This window comes from Lutjanus erythropterus, chromosome 20 (genome assembly GCF_056507025.1).
Source record: "Lutjanus erythropterus isolate fLutEry1 chromosome 20, fLutEry1.hap2, whole genome shotgun sequence".
NCBI lineage: Eukaryota > Metazoa > Chordata > Actinopteri > Lutjaniformes > Lutjanidae > Lutjanus > Lutjanus erythropterus.
In genome coordinates, this window is record NC_139336.1 from 26,370,603 (window position 1) to 26,390,041 (window position 19,439).

The following is a 19,439-nucleotide window of genomic DNA, read 5'->3' on the forward strand; positions in this document are numbered from 1 at the left end:
AACAACAGAAGAAAAACAGCACTTCACCGGCAATTTGGTGACAATTTAGTCGGCCACGTTTCACTGTTTTATAGCTGTGTCACTACTAGTCTGAACATACGGTAAGCAATGAACTACTGTGGACAGGGTCAGCAACAAAATTTATTTTAGCCACCTAAATAAGTTCAAGTTTACTACATTTAGAATATTTTCACAGCTTTACTTTGGTGTCAGAGGTTTTTCTGACAGAAAACCACCACTCCAATTCAACTCATAGACAGAATTTGTATCTTTACCTCGCAGAACACTGGAGTTGCTGTCTCAGTAGGTTGGTTTCTGTTACTGTGTAACTTTGCTGAATCCGAGCTTACCTTTTCACAATAACTCAAACAAACTAAGTGATCTAAGACTACTAAGGCCTCATTCGTATGAGGGTGCAAAAGCATGCACAGCACCCTCAGTTTAATATTTTGCACCCTCAGTTAAATTTTAAGGTCATGCATCCGTGGTGTCCGCAGACTCTGCAGAGTCTGGCTGGACCTGCAGCTCAGAGCACTGGGGATAGTCGATGGGAGATTTCACACTGCGGAAAACTGAATGACGGGGACCAGTTTGACAACAGGGATTACTGTACTGAGCTGATCTACAGCAGCTCCAATCCGGACTCTGACTCCGCTGGCAATGAAGATGGCAGGTTGGGAGAGGAGAGGTGTAGCGAGAGAGAGGTCAAGCATCAGAGATGCAGTGGGAAGCCACATTAACGTGGTGGCTTAAGGGTTTATTTCAACCAAATCAGAGCTGGTGATTGTTGAACAGTGGAGAGACTAACAAAGACTTTAGTTTAGTTTTGCCTATGTTGATTTTGAAGTGTGTTTTATGGCAAAGATTGTCTTATTTTTATTTTTGTTATTTTTTTTTTTAGACTATTAAAGCTAAGAGCATTTCCAAGCTGAGATTGCAAGAGTATTTTCCTGTGTGTGGAGGAGAGCAGAGGGCATCAGCGCTGTAACCTACGTCACTGCTTTTTGTACTGAGTAGACATTTCCACTTGAAAGGACATTTCATTTGAAAAGAACTCACCCTGTAATACTGCTTTCTCTTTCCAGTTGCATTCCAGCGTAATCTGTTTATCAGGGACCATACTCAAACCCGTAACACCTGCTACTTTTCATCACCGTTGCCATTTGGCACTGTAACTAATAGTGCACTTCCACTAATATCAGATGCACTCCTTGTCATTTTGTTCTGGAACCAGGCCTGTAACCGATCAAGGCAGCGGTAAACCTACAACTCTGTATTCTGCAAGGTAAAATTACTGATTTGTAACGCTGACTTACTATTGTTTCTCTTAAAGCACATAAAGAAGACAGCAGTACGTGTCACAACTGCTGTTTCGAGTGTTTCTTCATTTAGAGTCAATGTATGTGAACTAAAAATAACGTTGCATTTACTCTCATGTCTAGTGTGGTCAAAATACATCTCTCACACCTGCACAGGGGATTTACATAATTAGATGACAACTTCTATTCTCATCCAAACACTCGTGGTCGAATAGGTTGTCATCCAATTATCTAAATCCCCTCTGGTATCCTGGTATTTTCGTGGCACAGAATAATATTGTTTATGAAAATTTTGGTGTCACGTGGTGTCCACAAGGTGTCAACCATTTGTGGACACATGAGGTTAGGTTAATCCAGAGTCTTTTCACTGATCTCACAACAGTCTTGTGCTAGCATTCAGTTCCCCTTTCAAAGCTAAATAGCCTTTACTTTCCACAGCTACTGTGAATGTCTACATCACCACTTTTTACTATGTTGATCATGTAGTTTTTGCAGCACTTTCAACAACTCAATGTTCAAGTTATTTTGTTTGTTTTCCTCCTTATGTTGCCGTTAACAAGTCGCTATGTGGAAATATTTTGGCACAGCAAGCTCGTACTTAACGAAACATCACAATCATCAACAGACGGTCACAAAGTTGACACATGAGACATGAAATTAAGGCTCTCCAACTGAAACGAGTACATACAGTATCCAACATATTCATAAAATCTAGGACTTTGTACTTAAAAGGGTGGAGCTCTTCCTGCCATTAAAGGACTATATTCAGGCTGCCACAGGGTACGATGGAATGCGTGTGGCTGCGTCTGCTGCGTCCACACTGTATGTACAACATAAACTGCAAACATGCATCAAAGGAAGTGGCAGCCCTGAAGCAAAATATTGCACCCCCCGCTAGAGAAGACACAACACCGCTCACACACGCACAGCCAGAACTCAAGGGGGATAACCTGACTTTTATATTAAATATTTCTGAATACCTGGATTGAAACATAAAACATTATTTCTTAACCCCGGATATCTTCAAGTCTGAGATTGCTGTTAATTTGAGAAATGTGTGTAATTATATACTCGCATCAGTTGTAGGTGTAGCGTGTTAGAAACAACATTTTACTAAAATAGCAGGGATTTCCCCATCTAAGATTTTTTTCAGTCAAATCAGATTTGGCTGTTTAATACAAATATTCAACTTTTTTCTCCAGATCAGTGTGCCAAACTAAACTCCTTTATCATCTGCATGAGTAAGTTTTACCAGTAACACCTTTCTTCGTCAGCTGTGATGTGAAAACATCAGAATTTCACACAGTCGGAGGAAGTAAAAGTGTGCATTCCCCCATAGTTCAGGTATAAAATCCGTGGAGCATCTCTCCCCAAGCTGCAGCCGCTGCCCGTCATCACCTGCCCTGCATGCACCATGTTTCTGCACTGCATGAAATAAGGGTTTATTTAGATCAAACCAGAGTTGGTGATTTTTGGAATAGTGGAGAGACGAACCAAGATGCTTTTGGAGAGTTTTTCTGTCAAGGCTGACGATGATGATGCTAAAATTACAGTTTTTCGAGTCTGGTTAGTTTGGCGAGCAATAAAGCAGCTGTTTCTAGTTAAACCAAACGTATCTTAAGGTTTCTCACTGTGGGGATTCTTTCCTGTTGTCAGAATAACAATCTGAGCTTCTCAGTGGCAAAAACAAGCACAAGCAAACAAGTGTTACCTGCCGTGCCTGCTCCACAGTACACCCTGGCTGTGCTCTGTTTCTATCACTCTTTAATGCTTCCATTGCATTTAGTTTTGTGATTTGTGGTGATTTAGAGACTTTATTTGTACAGTTTACACCCTGCCATGCTGTTGCATCATAAACTATGATGCAGTTGAAAAACAAGAGTCGAAACTGCGCCAACGAATATATATTTAGGATTTCTCTTATTTATAATTCCTCATTGAAACGTTCTCACTGTGTGTTGTCTGTATCCGTTTTATCCTGTCATTATAATACACACTGACTGGCAAAAAATAAACCAACAAAAACACGACTGCTCCCTGAAGGATCTCAGTCGACTGACTAATGATGCAGCTCTATAAAATAGTTTATAAAAGTGCACATCAACTTTAATTCATACATTTATTTATATAGAGTGAGCTGGTTTCCAGAGACTGCACAATATTTCATCTGCTAATACAGAAATGTAAAGCAGATTCATGGGAAATATTGAAAGGAAGCAGACATCAGGGTGAAACCTGAGAACAGTGAGACTGTTGGCTGGAATATCAAATGTATCACCTTGCTTGATATCTCAGTAGCCAAAGGAATAAGTCAAGTCAAATGTTATTTTTATAGCCCAATATCACAAATTACAGGGGGCCTCAGGGGGCACCCCCCGTCCTATAGACCCTTGTAGAAGTAAGGAAAAACTGCCCCCCAAAAGCACTTTTAACAGGGGAAAAAAAAAAAAGTAAGACGCCTCAGGCAGAGTCACAGAGGAGGGATCCCGTTCCCAGGATGGACAGATGTGCAATAGATATCATATGTGTAGAACAGAATAGGAAAATCACATTAAATACAGAATTCAATGACAAAAATCTCTGAAAACTTTAGGTGTCGCCCGTGGGCCCTGAGCCATACAACCTCACCACCACCACAGGGGCCTAGAGGGAGGCAGACCACAAAATCACATTAACTACAAGTTTTGATAGCAAAATTTCTGATAATTAAATAATAAAAAAAACCTTTGTTGTCAGCTTTTGAAATTACAAATTTTAAGGTCAGAGTGACCATCCAAAACTGGTCCCCAGTTACAGTTAGGATAAGTGTACGAAGTTCATGACAACTTAATCCCAGTGGCCAAAGCAGGAAAATAATGTCGTGTACACACACGCACACAAGGAACCTGCTGTCACTCGTATTCCTTGACCATGCCCCTAAAAAGAGCTAACAGTTTGTGGATGACATTGTTGGCCAGCTTCATAGTTTGTGTAAAGACACAAAATCTTAGACAGTGAACTGAGGATGAGATGATGAATTACACTCTCAGAAATTCCACAGTGAAAGAATTATAAAAAGGCATAAAAATTGATGTTTACAGAGGAGCCACAATACATGGAAAACCTTTTTGTGTATACATATAAATAAAACAGGGTTGTACTATGAAATTAGAGTTGTAGTTGCTTCACCCAAAATACAACACAGATGATTCATTAAATTCAGAATGGGTAGGGTGAACATAATAAATACATATACACGTTTACAACCGGGAAATGATTCTGTAGAGCCATTTTCTGAATTTGCAACAGGTTGAATGTAAACATGATGGTCATGATGATAAGATCTACATCTGGGAAACAGTGTCCATCAACTGTGATTACATTTGAGCCTGAAGCATCACTCGTGTAAAAACACAGAGTCCTCCTCCCCTCGTCCTGTTGGAGTTTTGCTTGTTGCATCCTGTTAGCTCAGAGTGGGATCCACCCCTCAGGTGCAACAGCCTGATCCAGGATGCTGTGAAGCAGGTCTCTCTGTGTGGACACAAACAGTCTCTGATGTCCCATTTCATCCATTTGATTTTCCTTGCCAGACATTAGCCAGGACCAGCTTCAAGTCCCAGCTGTAGCATGGCTCCTATCCGCTCACCTATTCGCCACCCAGGGTGGTCACCCGTGGCGATGCATCCAGCTAATCTGACTGCACGATTGAAAGATGCCAACAGCATTTGCTGATCATCTCCTGGTCTGCTGCTCTTTAACCCAAACCTCATGGCTACAATTTCCAATGCCTATGAGACTATTTCTGTCATAGGTGATGCATGTTTTTGCAGTTATGCTGAAAACATGACAGATCAAAGAAAAATAGCGAAGTTTGAAGGAGCTACAAGCACATGCATTTCATGCACCGCCAAGCTATAGAAATGTTATCAAGGTGGATTATGTTGGCATCTTCAGAATTATTGTCTCAGCTTTTGGAGAGCTCCCTCCAGAGCTCAGGACAAGTAAAATGATCATAATGTGTAGAATAGATGGAGAACCCTTTTAAGAAACTAACTCTTCTCTCGGCAGTGACTATGGTTCATGGATGAGAGTCACATGAGATGAGTGACGACCCTTTGACCAGACAATAGAGATGCACACCCAGCATTCTTTACATAGCAGCTGACCAGCGAGGAGTGGACCAGGCTACAACATCAAACCGGACCCTAAAACATCCCTGGAGCCACAGGACTGCGCTCATAGCGCCAGCGTCACACTCGGTGCTCGTAAACTGGTCTGTCCATTCATTCCTCTGTTTCTGTTTCATTCTTTGCATGTGTGGATGTCCGGAAGCAGACATACAAAATACTGTGAGAAAGACGGCAGTGAAAGTGAGGAAGATGATTAAAAGAAGAAGAAAGCTGAGACAAAATAAGAGGGTTAGCAAGATACAATAATCCGAAAACCAGTTGACTGGCACCTGATCCAACAGACAGAATAATTTGGTACAAGTATAGAGCTCGCATAGCTGAGCACACCAAGTCAGAGCTATCATTACAGAATAGTTGCTTCTCTCTCCCAATAGGAGACAATGGACTGCTTCCATTTTAGCACAGACATGTTTATTTCTCAAGCTGTTAGCATCCACTGAGAGCTGCAAAGGAATCTCAGTAAAAGAAAATTACAAACACAAGATAAAGTTCTGGCAGGAAGACCAATAAAAAAGTATTATAGGATGCCTTGTGATATAATGCACAGATAAAAGACACCAGTAAAACCCGTTGACCAGCAGAATCACAGTGCTGTGAAACCTCTGGCTGCAGCCCTCGCAGTGGAAAAGCGGCTTACTGCAGTGTGTCTCACGTCTGGCCGGTTGAAAGTCCTCTGTGAAACAAAACTCTATTCAGGTCAGATTAAGATCACATTCTGAGGCAGGACAATGGCACCACTGATCTGCGGCCAGCAGAAATAGAGAAGATTGCTTCACTGACCTTAGCTTCAGATACGCTTTCTTCCAGACGGATGCTGTTGCTAGAAAGCAACCAGGGACAGAGTTGCAAACACTCGGTGAAGGTAAATCTTCAATCAGGCGTTTTAGGTAATATGAGTGAAGGGAGTTTTATAGATCCAGTTGCACTAATCTTATTAGTTAAACTGACTGTGAAACACTTTGTGATTGGATATAAAGTTGGAGAATGGGTGTAACATAAAAACTGTTTATTAGTTCATGACAACAGTATAACACAGCTTTTATAGGGTTGTTTATGCTCTGCGGGGCACACAAGAGGAAAAGATACATCTCCAGTTAGATGTTCTGCACTACAGACTCTATTAAAAACAGGAGTCCCCACGTTTTTTCAGCTCAAGACCCAAATGAGACATTTGGTGTCTCCCCAGGACCCAACAAACCCGTGAATCAGACACGGAGCATGACATCAGCAATTGCAGCTAACACTGACAAGTACTGTGTTAGCTAACTAGCAACACACTAGTCGACAACTAACAGACACATGAAACAATTTGAAATTATGACTAGGAATATTAATTCACATATCAAAACACTGTTATGAATTTTATCTGTCAGTTGTCAGCATTTTGGGTTATGGCCCTAAGTTTGGGATACACACTGTTACCACTTTCATGTCTGTCCATTAAATATAAAGCCAGAGCCAACCGTGGCATAGTTTATCCTAACTTAATTCAGCTTATCTTAATTTATCTTGGGGGAAACACTGGTAACAGGGGGAACAGTTAGCTTAGCTCTTTCCAAAGGTTACAAAATCCACCTATGTTTCTTTGAATCGTACAGAAACTGAAGTGTAACAATGAAATTTCATTGTTTCATGGGGCATTATGATGTAAAGGCTCTGAGTAGTTGCCAGGCAACCACTGGAGATGCTATGGAGCAGACAAAAAAGTCCAGTTTTTATACAGTAGCTTTTGAACAGATCAAGCAAGATATAAAACATTACTTTACCCCGTGTACAGTTTTTGGGTTAAGCTAAGCTAACCAACTGCAGACTATAGCTTCATGTTAGCTTAGTCTCTGCTAAAAAACAAAAAGACTGTTTCTCATATTGCCTTAAAAAAGCGATCTCTGTCACAGTTTGTGTAATTGGGGGTGCAAAATCTTTTCAAATCAATAAATAATATCTTGTTCTTTATTGTCTTTCATAGTTGTCATATAGAGATGGTGATAATTGCTGGGTAATATGTATGTTGATGTTGTCTAATCTAAAGGCTCTATTTTATCATGGGACAAGACAATAAAGTAACTATAGTTTAGGTACAAAATCTGTCAAGCTGAGGAGATCTGCAAGCAAAGAGAGCAGTCATGCCTTCCAAACACAGAAGTGCCAGTAAGAAAAGACAAAAGAGAAATGAACAGGAGGAGAAAGTAGCACAGTTCCCTAAATTAGATTCCTTTGGCTTTGTTTTACAAATAGTTGCCACTTGCCAGCCCACGGACGACCCCTCCCCTCCTTGCAGCAACGCAGAGTTTGGCTGGCATCAGCATCAACGCTGCCATGGTGCGTCAACAACCACCAGGGCCCATTAAAACTACTTATGCTGCTGTTTATACAGTACCTTTCAAGAGCAGATCGTCACAAAGTGCTTCACAAAAGAAAAAAGGCAACTGGCATGCAGACATAAATACAGACTTGCCACTAAAGAGTAAAATAGAAACTTTGATGCCATGCTGAGGGAAACAGCACTGAGCAAACAAGCATTGTGCTGGCTGGCGGTGGGGTGAGATGGTAATTTTTCACTTGAGCCATATTTTATGTGAGGTTTTGGCCACATTGTCAGTTATCATGATATATCTTGTTGAGGCTGTAGTATCCACATGAACCACTGGGAACTACAAAACAGTGTTATAGAGGGATATGGTTGTAGGATGCATTTAGTCCCTTTAGTCACACACAAGTAGTGGCATAAATCTGTGGTTGGTGTACTCTATTGGATATCTAAACCTCAACCAAACCACAGGAGTTAAGTTAGGTTTGATATAAAGATCCTGTACGTGTTTAAAGACAGTTATCCTTGGCACTCTCATGGATGTTGGACACTGATAACCCATCAGTTCCTGTGGAGCTGCTGAGGAGGAAGCTATAATGAGACGTGTGGCATGATGAGGTGGTTTTATTGGGAAACCCAGTGTTATAATTACTATTATTACAAGTCAACCCTCCCTGTAAAACACTTACACACGCACATATGCTCTCTCATTCTTTGACTCTTTCCTATCCAGTATAAAACTTCTTCTATTTCAAGAATTTATATATTACCAATGATTCATTAAGTGTTTTTTTTTATTATATAGCTTTGTTAAATACATCTGATTGGTCAATCACAGCATTCTAAGGTCTGTTATTTCTCTATAACATTGTATAACAGAGTGTTACTATGAAGAACAGACAGTTGCTATGGACACAGCTCTCATCACAGTCTCTGGAAGAGCAATAAGATCATTTTTAAATTCCAAAAAAAAAGTTTTTTGTCAAATGATTGATTTTTTTAGTTAATAACCATGAAACAGGCAGGATAATGTACAATGAGCAGGTCCTTATTGTGAAATAAAGCCCATCAAGCTGCTTTAAGACCCCAGGAAGATAATTTGTTGCCATAGTAACAACTAATGGGGATCCAAATATCATTTTTATTCTCCTTGATCAATAACATGGTACAGTAGCTTAAACAAACGTTCTTGGATTTGAATACACCTTAAAAAAAAACACACACAACCCAAAAAATTCCATAAAGGGATTAGCAGGATTAGTAGCTTAAAGAGAACTTTTGAGTATTAGACCAGTAGAAGATATCTTTATCTTCTGGCAGTGAATGTATGAGACAAAGTAGAGGGGAAGATACCACATAACCACACCAGAGCCCATCAACATATTCAGAACAAGCCTCTAATAAAATCTGATACGCTCTATTACAGACTGAGTCTCCACCCACCACTGATCCTGACAGCAGTGACTGATGATCCCTTTGATAAATCAGTCAGCAGTACACTGACAGGCCCAGCCCATTGTAGGATCAGTGGCACAACATTTCATCATTTTGAATGGACTCCATGCACTTGTCCAAACCTCGGCACAACTCAAAAAAAGGAAGCAACCAAAGGAAAAAGAAGGACACGCCAGGGCTACAGCTAACAAATGCTAATACACACATATTATGTACTGCATATTTTTTGTTTTTTTGTAAGTCTAACATTGTGGCTTGGTGGATGGTAATGTTGGTCTCTCAGTTGGGACTGAAATATCTCAGCAGCTACTGGGTGTATTGCCACTAAATTTTGCACAGACATGAAACCTAATGGTGATCCCTTAACTTTTACTCCAGCACCTTCATCAGATCAAAACTTGACACCCACAAAACTATTATTATTAAAGACTATTATTATTTATCTACAGTGGAAATCTGTCTGAATGAGAGGGTGGCCAGAGTAAATGAAACATGAGCTTGCAGATGTATCTGGTCCCCCGCCTAAGTTAAATGCATAAAAAATTATGTTATTTTATTTGATATTCAGAAGCCTTTACAAAGTTGGATGATGGTTGGATGATTTCTTAAGTGGGCTGGATTCTGCTGAGGGAACGTGAACCTCAGTATTTCCAAAGTCCTACCTACAGCCATGGGAGTTAGACTACTGTTTTTTTCCTTGAGCTGTACGTTGCCATGACTTTGTCTCTAGTAAAGCCAGAGTTTATAAATAGTCTCTCTACAAGATGGCAGGTTTACCAAAATAAATCTTATTATCACCTAAAATAAGAACTTTAATTGTTAACAAATAAAGAAACGTTAACTACTATGAGAAGTTTTCAGCTGTGCTTGTGTTCACCTCCAGACCTGTCCTTTAGAGAATTGTACTGAAATATTTAGTTTAATGCACTTAATTTCATCCAGATGGAGTGCTTTTTGAAAAAAAAAAAAAAAAAAACTTTCTGTAAGAACAGCCAAAAGCTATAGAATGTATAATTAAAACACAAGAAGTCAAAAGAAACTGCACTCTATGAGAAGCAAAAAAAACACTACTGGCTTGGCAAAGTAACGAAAACCTCAAAGGAAAGATTATGGAGTTTACAAAAAGGGAAAGGAGAAAAAACCACAGATGTCGTCAAAAAAGAGGGTTTATCCTTGAGGTTACTGCTTCTACGTAAATGAACGTGGGCTGCAGGGCCACATGAACACTGAGCCTCTGATCTGAACAGAAAACTCACGAGAATCCAGAAGGATTGTACACTCACGGATAAAAACGCACACTGTATGTTCTCATGAATGACACGTGCACAAACATACTAAATTAAAATGACAGACAATTATTTCTTTCATCAGTTGGGACCTTAACTCCTGCTGACCCTCCCCTCAAATCAGTGGCCGTGGCTGTGGAGCCCCAGACTTGTTTCGTCCAAATAAAACAGCGTTTCTCTGGGTTTGATGAGTCCCTCTCTGCAGAGATGTGTCTCTCTGAGGGGAGGCATTCATTAGAGCGCTGCACCACCCACATGCAGTTTACCGACCCCTCGACCTCACATTTACAATCTCTCCAGGCTGTGTTATGAGTGTGTGTGTGTATACATATGTGTGTGCGTGCATGCGTTGGAGTATACATGTGGCTTGGTGGGTCTGATGCCTTTCCCACTCTGCAGACCCTATTTCCACTTTCTCCTGGAAAATCCTTCCAGACGTCGACAGAGTTTTTGAGCCAGTAGTTTATGTTGATGACTTTGTATAAAGAATAACTGCACTCACAAATGCTTTTGGCAGCTTCCACAGTAGCAAGAAAACAACTATGTTTGACATTTCGGTCTTATGTAAAACCTGTCTTTTAGTAAGTGTGGACATGAGGCCACAAGTTATGCTCTGGACCATATTTTAAAAATGTGCTTTCTTGCCATGAGTTAGACAAGAAGATATCACTCTTGTATCTACACATTAAATATGAAGCTGGAGCCAGAAAATGGTTAGCTTAGTTTAGAATAAAAACAGGGAGCACGAGAACTGAAGTGTAAAAATGACAAGTTGGGTTTTAGGGTGTTTTTACATTTTATGGGGGTTGAGTGCTGGATGGGCAAAGAGACTTCCTGGAGTCTTAGATGGCTGCCTTGGACTGAGTCAGGCTAGTTGTTTCCCCCACCTTCCAAAGGGAGCAATTATAGGTTCCTAGGGCCCTATTTTCCAGAGTCTTCTGTTCCCAGAGGTCCTCTGTGTCCAGAGTCCTATGTTGCTAACCCTAAACGATAACCCCTTATGTGCTACAGAGTTGGAGAACACATGAGCTTGTGAACATAGGACCCTGGGAACATAGGACTCTGGGATAGGACCCTGGGATCATAGGACCCTGGAAACATATGCCTTTGGGAGCATAAGACCTTGGGAGCCAAGGCCTCTGGGAATAAAAGAATAGAACCTTGAGAACATAAGACCTGTAAGACCCTGGGGACATAGGACCCTGGGAACATTGGACTTTGGGAACACAGGGCCTTGGGCACAAAAAACGTTTGGAACATAGGACCTTGGGAACATAAGACCTTGGGAACAAAGGCCTCTGGGAATATAAACCCTACACCCTACCCCAAACCCATTATGTGCTACAGAGTTGGGGAACACAGGAACTTATGAACATAGGATAAATAAAGGACCCTTGTATAGGAACCCTGGGGAACATAAGACCTCAGTAACATGGGACCTTGGGAACATTGGCCTTTGGTGACATAGGACCCTGGGAACATAACACTTTAAGCACTGGGATCATAGGAGCATGGGAAAATAGGACCTTGGATCTTAGGAACATAGACCCCCAGGAGTGGTAGATAAAAGAGTAGTATGAAAGAAGGAAACTCTTCCCATAAGTGTTGAGATGCTTCTTTAATGTTGTCTATTTGCTATTAGCATGACAACACCAGCATAAAAATCTGAAAAATATCAAAATATAAATATCTTATTCTCCCCAACAGAGTATTCAGGTACGACCTGTTGTAGTTTGGGTTCTTCACAGGAAATAGTGGCTGAAGTAATGGTAGCTACCATAAAAAGACAACAACCTAAATCTAAATCATCATGGAGCTAGTTGTTTAGGAGTAGACAGACAGAGAGACCAGGTAAGAGAGGTGAGAGGCCAGGTATCATGTGGTGCGGAGGTCTTGTATAGAAGGTGTTGACGCTAATTAATCCAGATTAATCCTGGAGAGCGATCCGGGTAGACACTGATGGTATGCCAGTCAAATTGTTGCTATGACTGGTCACCAGCCAGAATGATTATAAACATGCTGAGATGTTATTCTTTGAATACCTTGGCCTGATGTGGCGAGACAAGCAGTCAGGGAAAGCTTTGCAGACACAATGGAACCTGGCCAAGGTGGAGTAGAGAGTTGCAGTGTGAACCACTGGCAGTAAAACAGAAGAGAAAAGGTTTGTAGAACACCCAAACATTTTGTTTGGTCAGCTCGCGGTGCTGGGATAGAGGCCAAACTTTCTTTTTGTGGAATTTAGGGAGAGAGCAGTAGTTTGAGCAGCATAATTTAAAGGACATAAAATCACAGGAATTCCAAAATGGAATTGAGACAGGCTCATTTCCTGCTCTCCTCACACCTTTCAGTCACGCAAAAACAGAAAGGTATACAAATCTTTCTTCTCTTAAACAGCGGTTCTCATATTTTTTCTGCTAAGGACCACTTACAAGATAGAGAATATACCAGAGACCCCCTCATGTTTGCTCTTATATGGCCTTATGTGGAGAAACAACATAAGAGAAATGCAATAAAAAGATAGTAGACACATATTAAAAATATTTATACCATCTCAACACAGAATGCACTGCAATAATGAAAAAGTTGAGAAAACTCTAAAAGTTTCAAGGCAACTTACTGCAATAGATTTTTGGAGCCCTAAAACACCTTTACCGACTACTAATCTTTTGTTAAGGTAATTTACTTTTCAGCTCACTGCGACCAATTTTTGAAATAAAAAACTGTTTCTAAAACTTGATTCAAGTTTACCTAAAGAAGAAAAGTAAATTATCTAGGTAAAGATTAGACTAAACACTGAAAGTTGGCAAAACTTTTGAAAACTTTTGGCAAAACAGTTTGAGGTGGACTCACACTCAAAAATCTATTGCAATAAGTTACCTTGAAATTTTGAGTTGTTTGAACTGTTTTTTTAACAGTGTCCCCATAAAACAAACCAATTCAATTAGCTGCAAGCAACACTTTACCCAAACAAAGGCAGATCAAAAGAAACTGGATAATTTTAAGTGCATTTCAAGGACAAACATCAAGAGAAAGTGTTTAATTCTCGCTGTGTTAATGAGCTATATATAATGCAATTTGGCAGGCTTGATCACTCATTTGCAAGACACTGCAGGTATATAAGACATTTTGACCACTCGTCCAATTCAAGGAAACCCTGTGTTTGAAACCATGTAGTGAAAAAGAGAAAACTTTTCATGGACAACCGGCAGAGTGCCACAGACCTCACTTTAAGAATCAAAGTTCTAGAAAAACATGATGCACATTTCTATTCATACTAATTGAATATTGATATTGATATTTCTGTTAATATTACCACTAAGCCATCATTAAATTTCTGGAGTGCAATCTAGACCCCATTTCCAAATGAAATATACCCAAAAGATTTCAATGACATGCTTACTGAGAGTTTTCGTCACACTAATCTACACTGGGACTAAACCTGCATACATGTTTGCACAGACAGTGTGTTGCTTTACCTCATACTGGCCACTAGATGTCCTCCTTGGTACAGTGTCTTTGTTGAACTGCATTCTTGTCCTGAAAATGATGTCAAAGTCCATCAGGGTGGTTTGTTCGAAAGATCGTCAATAAGATAATCTATTAAACTACAAGAATCAATTAGCATTTCCATGAAAGCTGGAAATGCTGCTTGCTCACAGTAGCAGATGAAAGAAACAGGAGCAGATAATTTAGAATTTATTGAAAAGATATTCCCATGAGATCTCATTTTCAAAGGGGTCGTATAGACACAAATACAAAACACATGCAAACAAAAACAGCATTACATAATAAATATATACTGCAAATACACAGATACAGACAGCTCACTCACCCTCTCCCACCCACACCCCCCAACCCTTAGCTGTTGTACAAGAAAAACTGGATAAAATGGCCTGGAAAATAAATCAATAACATCAGCACAAAATCAGTTTGAGAAAAGAGGTTATAGATCTCAGAAAAAAAGAGGAAGATTACACCAGTAATTGTATGACCTGTGTCCAAATGTCCAAATGTCCAAAAAGTGTGCAAATATTTTACTGATGAATGTATCAGGGCCAGATCATATTCCGATTATAACCACCTGCTTTCATAACATACAGCTTTTATTCAGTTATAGTTTATTTGTCAGTGGTAAGTTTAATATGTCTGGATCTAGATTTCAGAACTGATATTGTACAACAGTTTTGTGTGCAGGTTTTAAAGGGTCTCCACACCAAATGTTCACCCACACAGTTGTTCTCAGTTATTTTGCCCGATTAGACGTCCTCTCACGACTGTGTGGGCATGTGCAGACTGTGCTTCACTGACATCTCCCTGACTCACCTGCATGTATAATGAGGGCAAGAAAACATCTTTTTCAAACCAGACGTTTTTGTTTTTTTTTGTCTCGTCATAGCAGGAAGTACAGGTGTTACTAATGACATCAACAAGGGCTCCACTGCATTCAAGTGCCCCAGTGAGCCAAAACAACAGTGTAATAAGAGCGAAAAATGCTGATTCAGCTTTAGTTTAGTTTGTAGCTGTACGGTCATGATCATCCTCTCTTGTTTTTCAAGTCACAATTAAGTCTCAAGTCTACACACAGGACTTTCAAAACAAATCCTAAGTCCTAAACTTTGGGTTTTGAGTTCTAAACAAGTCATAATGCGCTCTTCGCCAAATGTAATGCCACAACTGAGTGTCATCTTAGTTCTGCTTCATTATCTGTGTGACTTAAAATGTTGAAAGAAGTTGGAAGATGTTCCAACTCCATCTGTTATTTTCAGCTGTCACCGTTTGCCTGCTGTAGTTTTTGCAGTGTTGAACAAGCTACTTGTTTAATGTAGTGAACTAAGCTACAAGCTATTCTACATTAAATGAAGCTTCACTACACTGGAGCTACCCACCAGAGAAATGTAGCAAGCTCAGCTACAATAAAATGACAAAAGTAGCTTAACTACATCAAAGCTATTTTTTTTTTTAAATAAAAATAAAGTATCTATGTATCTGTCTGTCTGTGTTTAGTAGTATATTTATTAGCCCCCTTTTGTACTAGGAGCCATCTACACAAATATCAAATTATTTATTTAAACTAACCACAACAATTTGGTTTTGTAGATTTTGTAATTTTGGTTTTGTCTTCCTGCCTAAATTCCCTTCACACACAGTTTTATTATTTTGCTGCCAAAGGACATGTTGCTAGCTAGCACCATGTTAGCTGTTGGTGTTTGCCGACTGAGTTGTGATGATTAGCTTAGCTAGCGGTTGTCGTGTTAACTTCGGGAAATACCTGAATGTGTGTCCCTAAATTTGTGTTGGACGTCTTGGATGTTGACAGGAGCTTCCTTTTGGGGTTCGCAAAGTAAACACCGGAACGTGTAACTGTTCTGTGAGGACTCGATAAGTAACATGAACTTGTTATGGTTTGGCCATGTAGATTCACGACACGTACACGTCTCTGCCCTCCTCCTCTGCCACCGTCTCCTGCTGCGCGCGCGCTTCATCTTACCCCGCTGCGACAATTCGCGGCCATTTTTTTCTATACAGTCTATGGCGGGCATCAGCAGGAGGGCAGGTACGTGACGTCACATGGATGAGACGCATTTAAGGTTTAGAAATGCCAGGGGAAATGCAGCTTCTGTGGCTCTGGGCACCCTAATTTGAAATAGGGCTGCACAATTAATTGCAATAAAACTGCAATATGGTCAGTATCCAAATTGCAGAAACAAATCCCATTTTTTTGAAAATGTATGACAAAACAGCAACATAATTAAGTATTGTAGTGCTGCATAAAAAATGGCCTAAAAATCTTGTTCTCCATGTGAAAGAAAACATGTTTGTTTGGTGAATACCTCAATAAATATCACATCATCACGATATAATTATTTGTTTTTTTCAGTTACTTTTTTAACAAATTATGCAGCCCTAATTTGAAAACTGTTAGGTTTGGTTTAGACAATAGATACTGACAGTGTTATCCACTCAGAAATAAGCAACACCTGGATTTTATTTAGACAATCTGAAGCAAAAATCACTCAAAGATGTTCCTCTACTGGAGCTTCTGTCCAATAAGATGTCACTGCACTGCATTTTTATTTGCATAAATCAATGCAATGTGGATTCATATATCACAGAATTTCAGGTTTCATTAGTCATTGTAGTGATCTTAGCTGGCTTACAGCTGTTGTACGTAAAAGACCCCATCATCTCTCCTACATAGGTGCAAGACACTCAGCATTTATATTTGCTTTGCAACTTTTTGTGGCCATTTAGTGTTGATTGTAGTTGTTATGCATCATTCTGTGGCTTTTTGTCTCTTTGTGGTATTGTGTGGTTGTTTTGTTTCTCTTTATAGTTGTTTTTGTCTTTTGTGGTTGTTTTGAGTCTCTCTGCAGTCATTTTGTGTCTTCTAATGGTCATTATTGTGGTCAGATTGTTTGTCTTTGAATGACATTTTGCAGCGTAAGCCCAGCAGGATCCTTGGACTTGTGCCTAGTGGGCCCATTCAGTAAATCCATCTATGCTAACAGGCACATGCAAATGCTGGTGCACACAGGTGCACAAGAAAAACAAACTTATTTCCACACTTTTTCTTTCAACCTTCCTTCCTCTCCATCTCCTTCACTCTCTTCATCAGTTACCCATGTGACTCAGCTTGGCCCTGGGAGTTGAAGAAGGACAGTTTATCCAGGTATGTGAGAGCTTTGCACTTGACCAGGCCATAGTAGGTCTTGAACAGCGAGCATCTTTGACCCTTCTGTCTCAGGTCTGTCCACACTGTCTCTAGTTCATGGCTGGTCATCCCTGCAGAGCTGAACAGATAACGATAACAGCAGGCGTTGTAGCGGACGTGCTTCTCTCCTGCGAACCTGGCGCTGTGGGTCGGTGCAACACCGGCCTTCTGAGCACAAAGACCCACGAAAACATCAGCTGGCACAGGAGCACGGACCACCGCAGACGCGACATACACTTTCCGAACCACATCTTGGGACAGAACATAAGCTGTCCCATCACAGTACTCAGGCAGGTATTTGTCAGGGTAGAGAGCTGGGGGAAGATAGCCGGGACTGTTGGGGTCTCTGTCAGGTGAGTCTCTCTGGATCACCCTGCCTAGATACAGGTCCTCAGGGTGCCTGTGCAGCCCGAGGAGGTAGCCTCCGATGGCAGGGAGGTTGAGAAACACAGAGTCCTGGGTCAGCAGAACAAAACGTGCCAGGGGACAGAAGGCAATCACCCAGCGGAGAGCCAGCACCGTCCTCTCTGTTGGACCTCGGAGCGATGAGTCAGTCACAGCGTGACCCTGGACCATGTCCCCGTAGAGGTCAGACTCCGTCATGAGGGCCTTCTGTGCAGCAAAAGTCTGAGTTGACCCTAAAAAGAAGAGAATCCGCACTGGGAAGCCTTGGATGAGTGTTTGGTTGGCCCACGTCCTCCTGACTGCATCTCTTTGGGTGATATTAGCTGCAGAGCTGAAGACCAGAGTGAGGAGGAAGAGGTCGGAGTTTCTGCAGGCTTCAGGGTTTGCAATGGGGTAGGCCTGCGACACGTTCTCCCTGGCGTTGCTCAGGTCCAGCTTCCTCGCTTTCTCTCTTACATCTACAACCATGCCGTCAGTGTAAACGCCTGGTGTGGGCTGCAGGAGGTACTCCTCAACGAAGTCAGCCCCGAACAGCAGGGCGTGGAAGAGGAGCACATTAAAGAGGAGGAAACACCACTGGTGGGTCCGCAGGTTGCACAGAGAGCACTGGAGCATGACGAAAATGACAGTATGACACTATCACTGACCAAACTTAAATTAAAGATTATAAACTGCAAAGAATGAACACTGTACCTGCATGACACCTGCTTTTACAGCCTTGATATTTCTCTGAGATTATCTGCCGTATGTTACCAGAGGACGTCCTCCTGTAGCCAGTTCCACAACAACACTGCTGACAGACAGACAGACACGGTTTCCACTTTCATGAAACTCAAGCAGCATGTAATTCTGCACCTGACTCAAAGTCACCTGCTTCATCAAGAAGAGTGTATCCTGCATCATGCATAAAACATTAATGATACAATGAAGGAGCAGTTTCATAACACAACCCCGATTCAAAAATACTTTCATCAACTCAACACTGAGTGACTGGATGTGTTTGCATAACTAAAGAACACAATTAATTAATACATTTTTAATATAATGTAATTTTTTTCCCACCCAGTTGTGTTGAAAACAGCCCAGTCTGGAACCACTGGTTGAGAACGACTAACATATGCTGTATCATCTGTTTCCTATATAAAAGGAAGAAAACAGCATAATGTTTTCACTGAAATATGAAGTACTATTGTTATTACTGAAGGCTGTATTATGGTCCTGCTTTGTGTGCATATGAACAAAATCCACTCAGCCCATGAGATCTGACGCACTGTCTCACAATTTAAAGAGAAACTTAACTGAAATCTTTTATTTTTTGACCTCCGGTGTTACTTCTCATCTCACTGCACTGATGTAAAAGTTTACTTCAGTGTCTGTCAGTATACAAGTTTTCACATAAACCCAATCTAACAAACCTAAGCAGTGTGGTAGGGCCATAAAATGACACTGTACCATTACAGACGCTGCTTGGTGCGAAAAGGCCGCAGTAGGTAGGGAGGTATGCATGTAAAATTGTTGCTGTGACTGCCTGGTCACCTGCCAAATTGTGTCCAGCCTTTATTGTGTGAGCTGTGGCCTGATGTGGAGAGACAGACAGACAGAGTGCTCTGCAGACACAGTGGAACCAGGCCAAGTGTTTTAGTCTGTGAGTCACTGTGAATCAGAGCAGCAGGGAGGGTCTTTAAATGTACTTTCTGACAGGCTGTAGCCCACACAGATTAATGCAAATGTGGTGCTGGTAACAGTGGGACATCATGAGGACAGAATATGCTGATTTGATGCTAT

General features: G+C 40.9%; 1 protein-coding gene and 1 long non-coding RNA gene across 2 annotated transcripts; both read right to left on the reverse strand.

Moving 5' to 3' along the window:
• Nucleotides 1-4,545: 4,545 nt before the first annotated feature.
• LOC146308590 (uncharacterized) lies at nt 4,546-15,974 on the reverse strand. Its single transcript, XR_014772648.1, has 3 exons — nt 15,807-15,974; nt 14,014-14,074; nt 4,546-4,829 (listed from the first exon to the last, which is right to left on the reverse strand). It is a non-coding gene; the product is annotated as an uncharacterized LOC146308590 (long non-coding RNA).
• A 555-nt stretch (nt 15,975-16,529) lies between these two features.
• On the reverse strand, nt 16,530-18,570 carry b3galt9 (beta-1,3-galactosyltransferase 9). The gene has a single exon (XM_084746261.1). It carries the CDS (start codon nt 18,267-18,269, stop codon nt 17,154-17,156), a length of 1,116 nt encoding a protein of 371 aa, XP_084602387.1. The 5' UTR covers nt 18,270-18,570; the 3' UTR covers nt 16,530-17,153.
• Between the last annotated feature and the right edge of the window lie 869 nt (nt 18,571-19,439).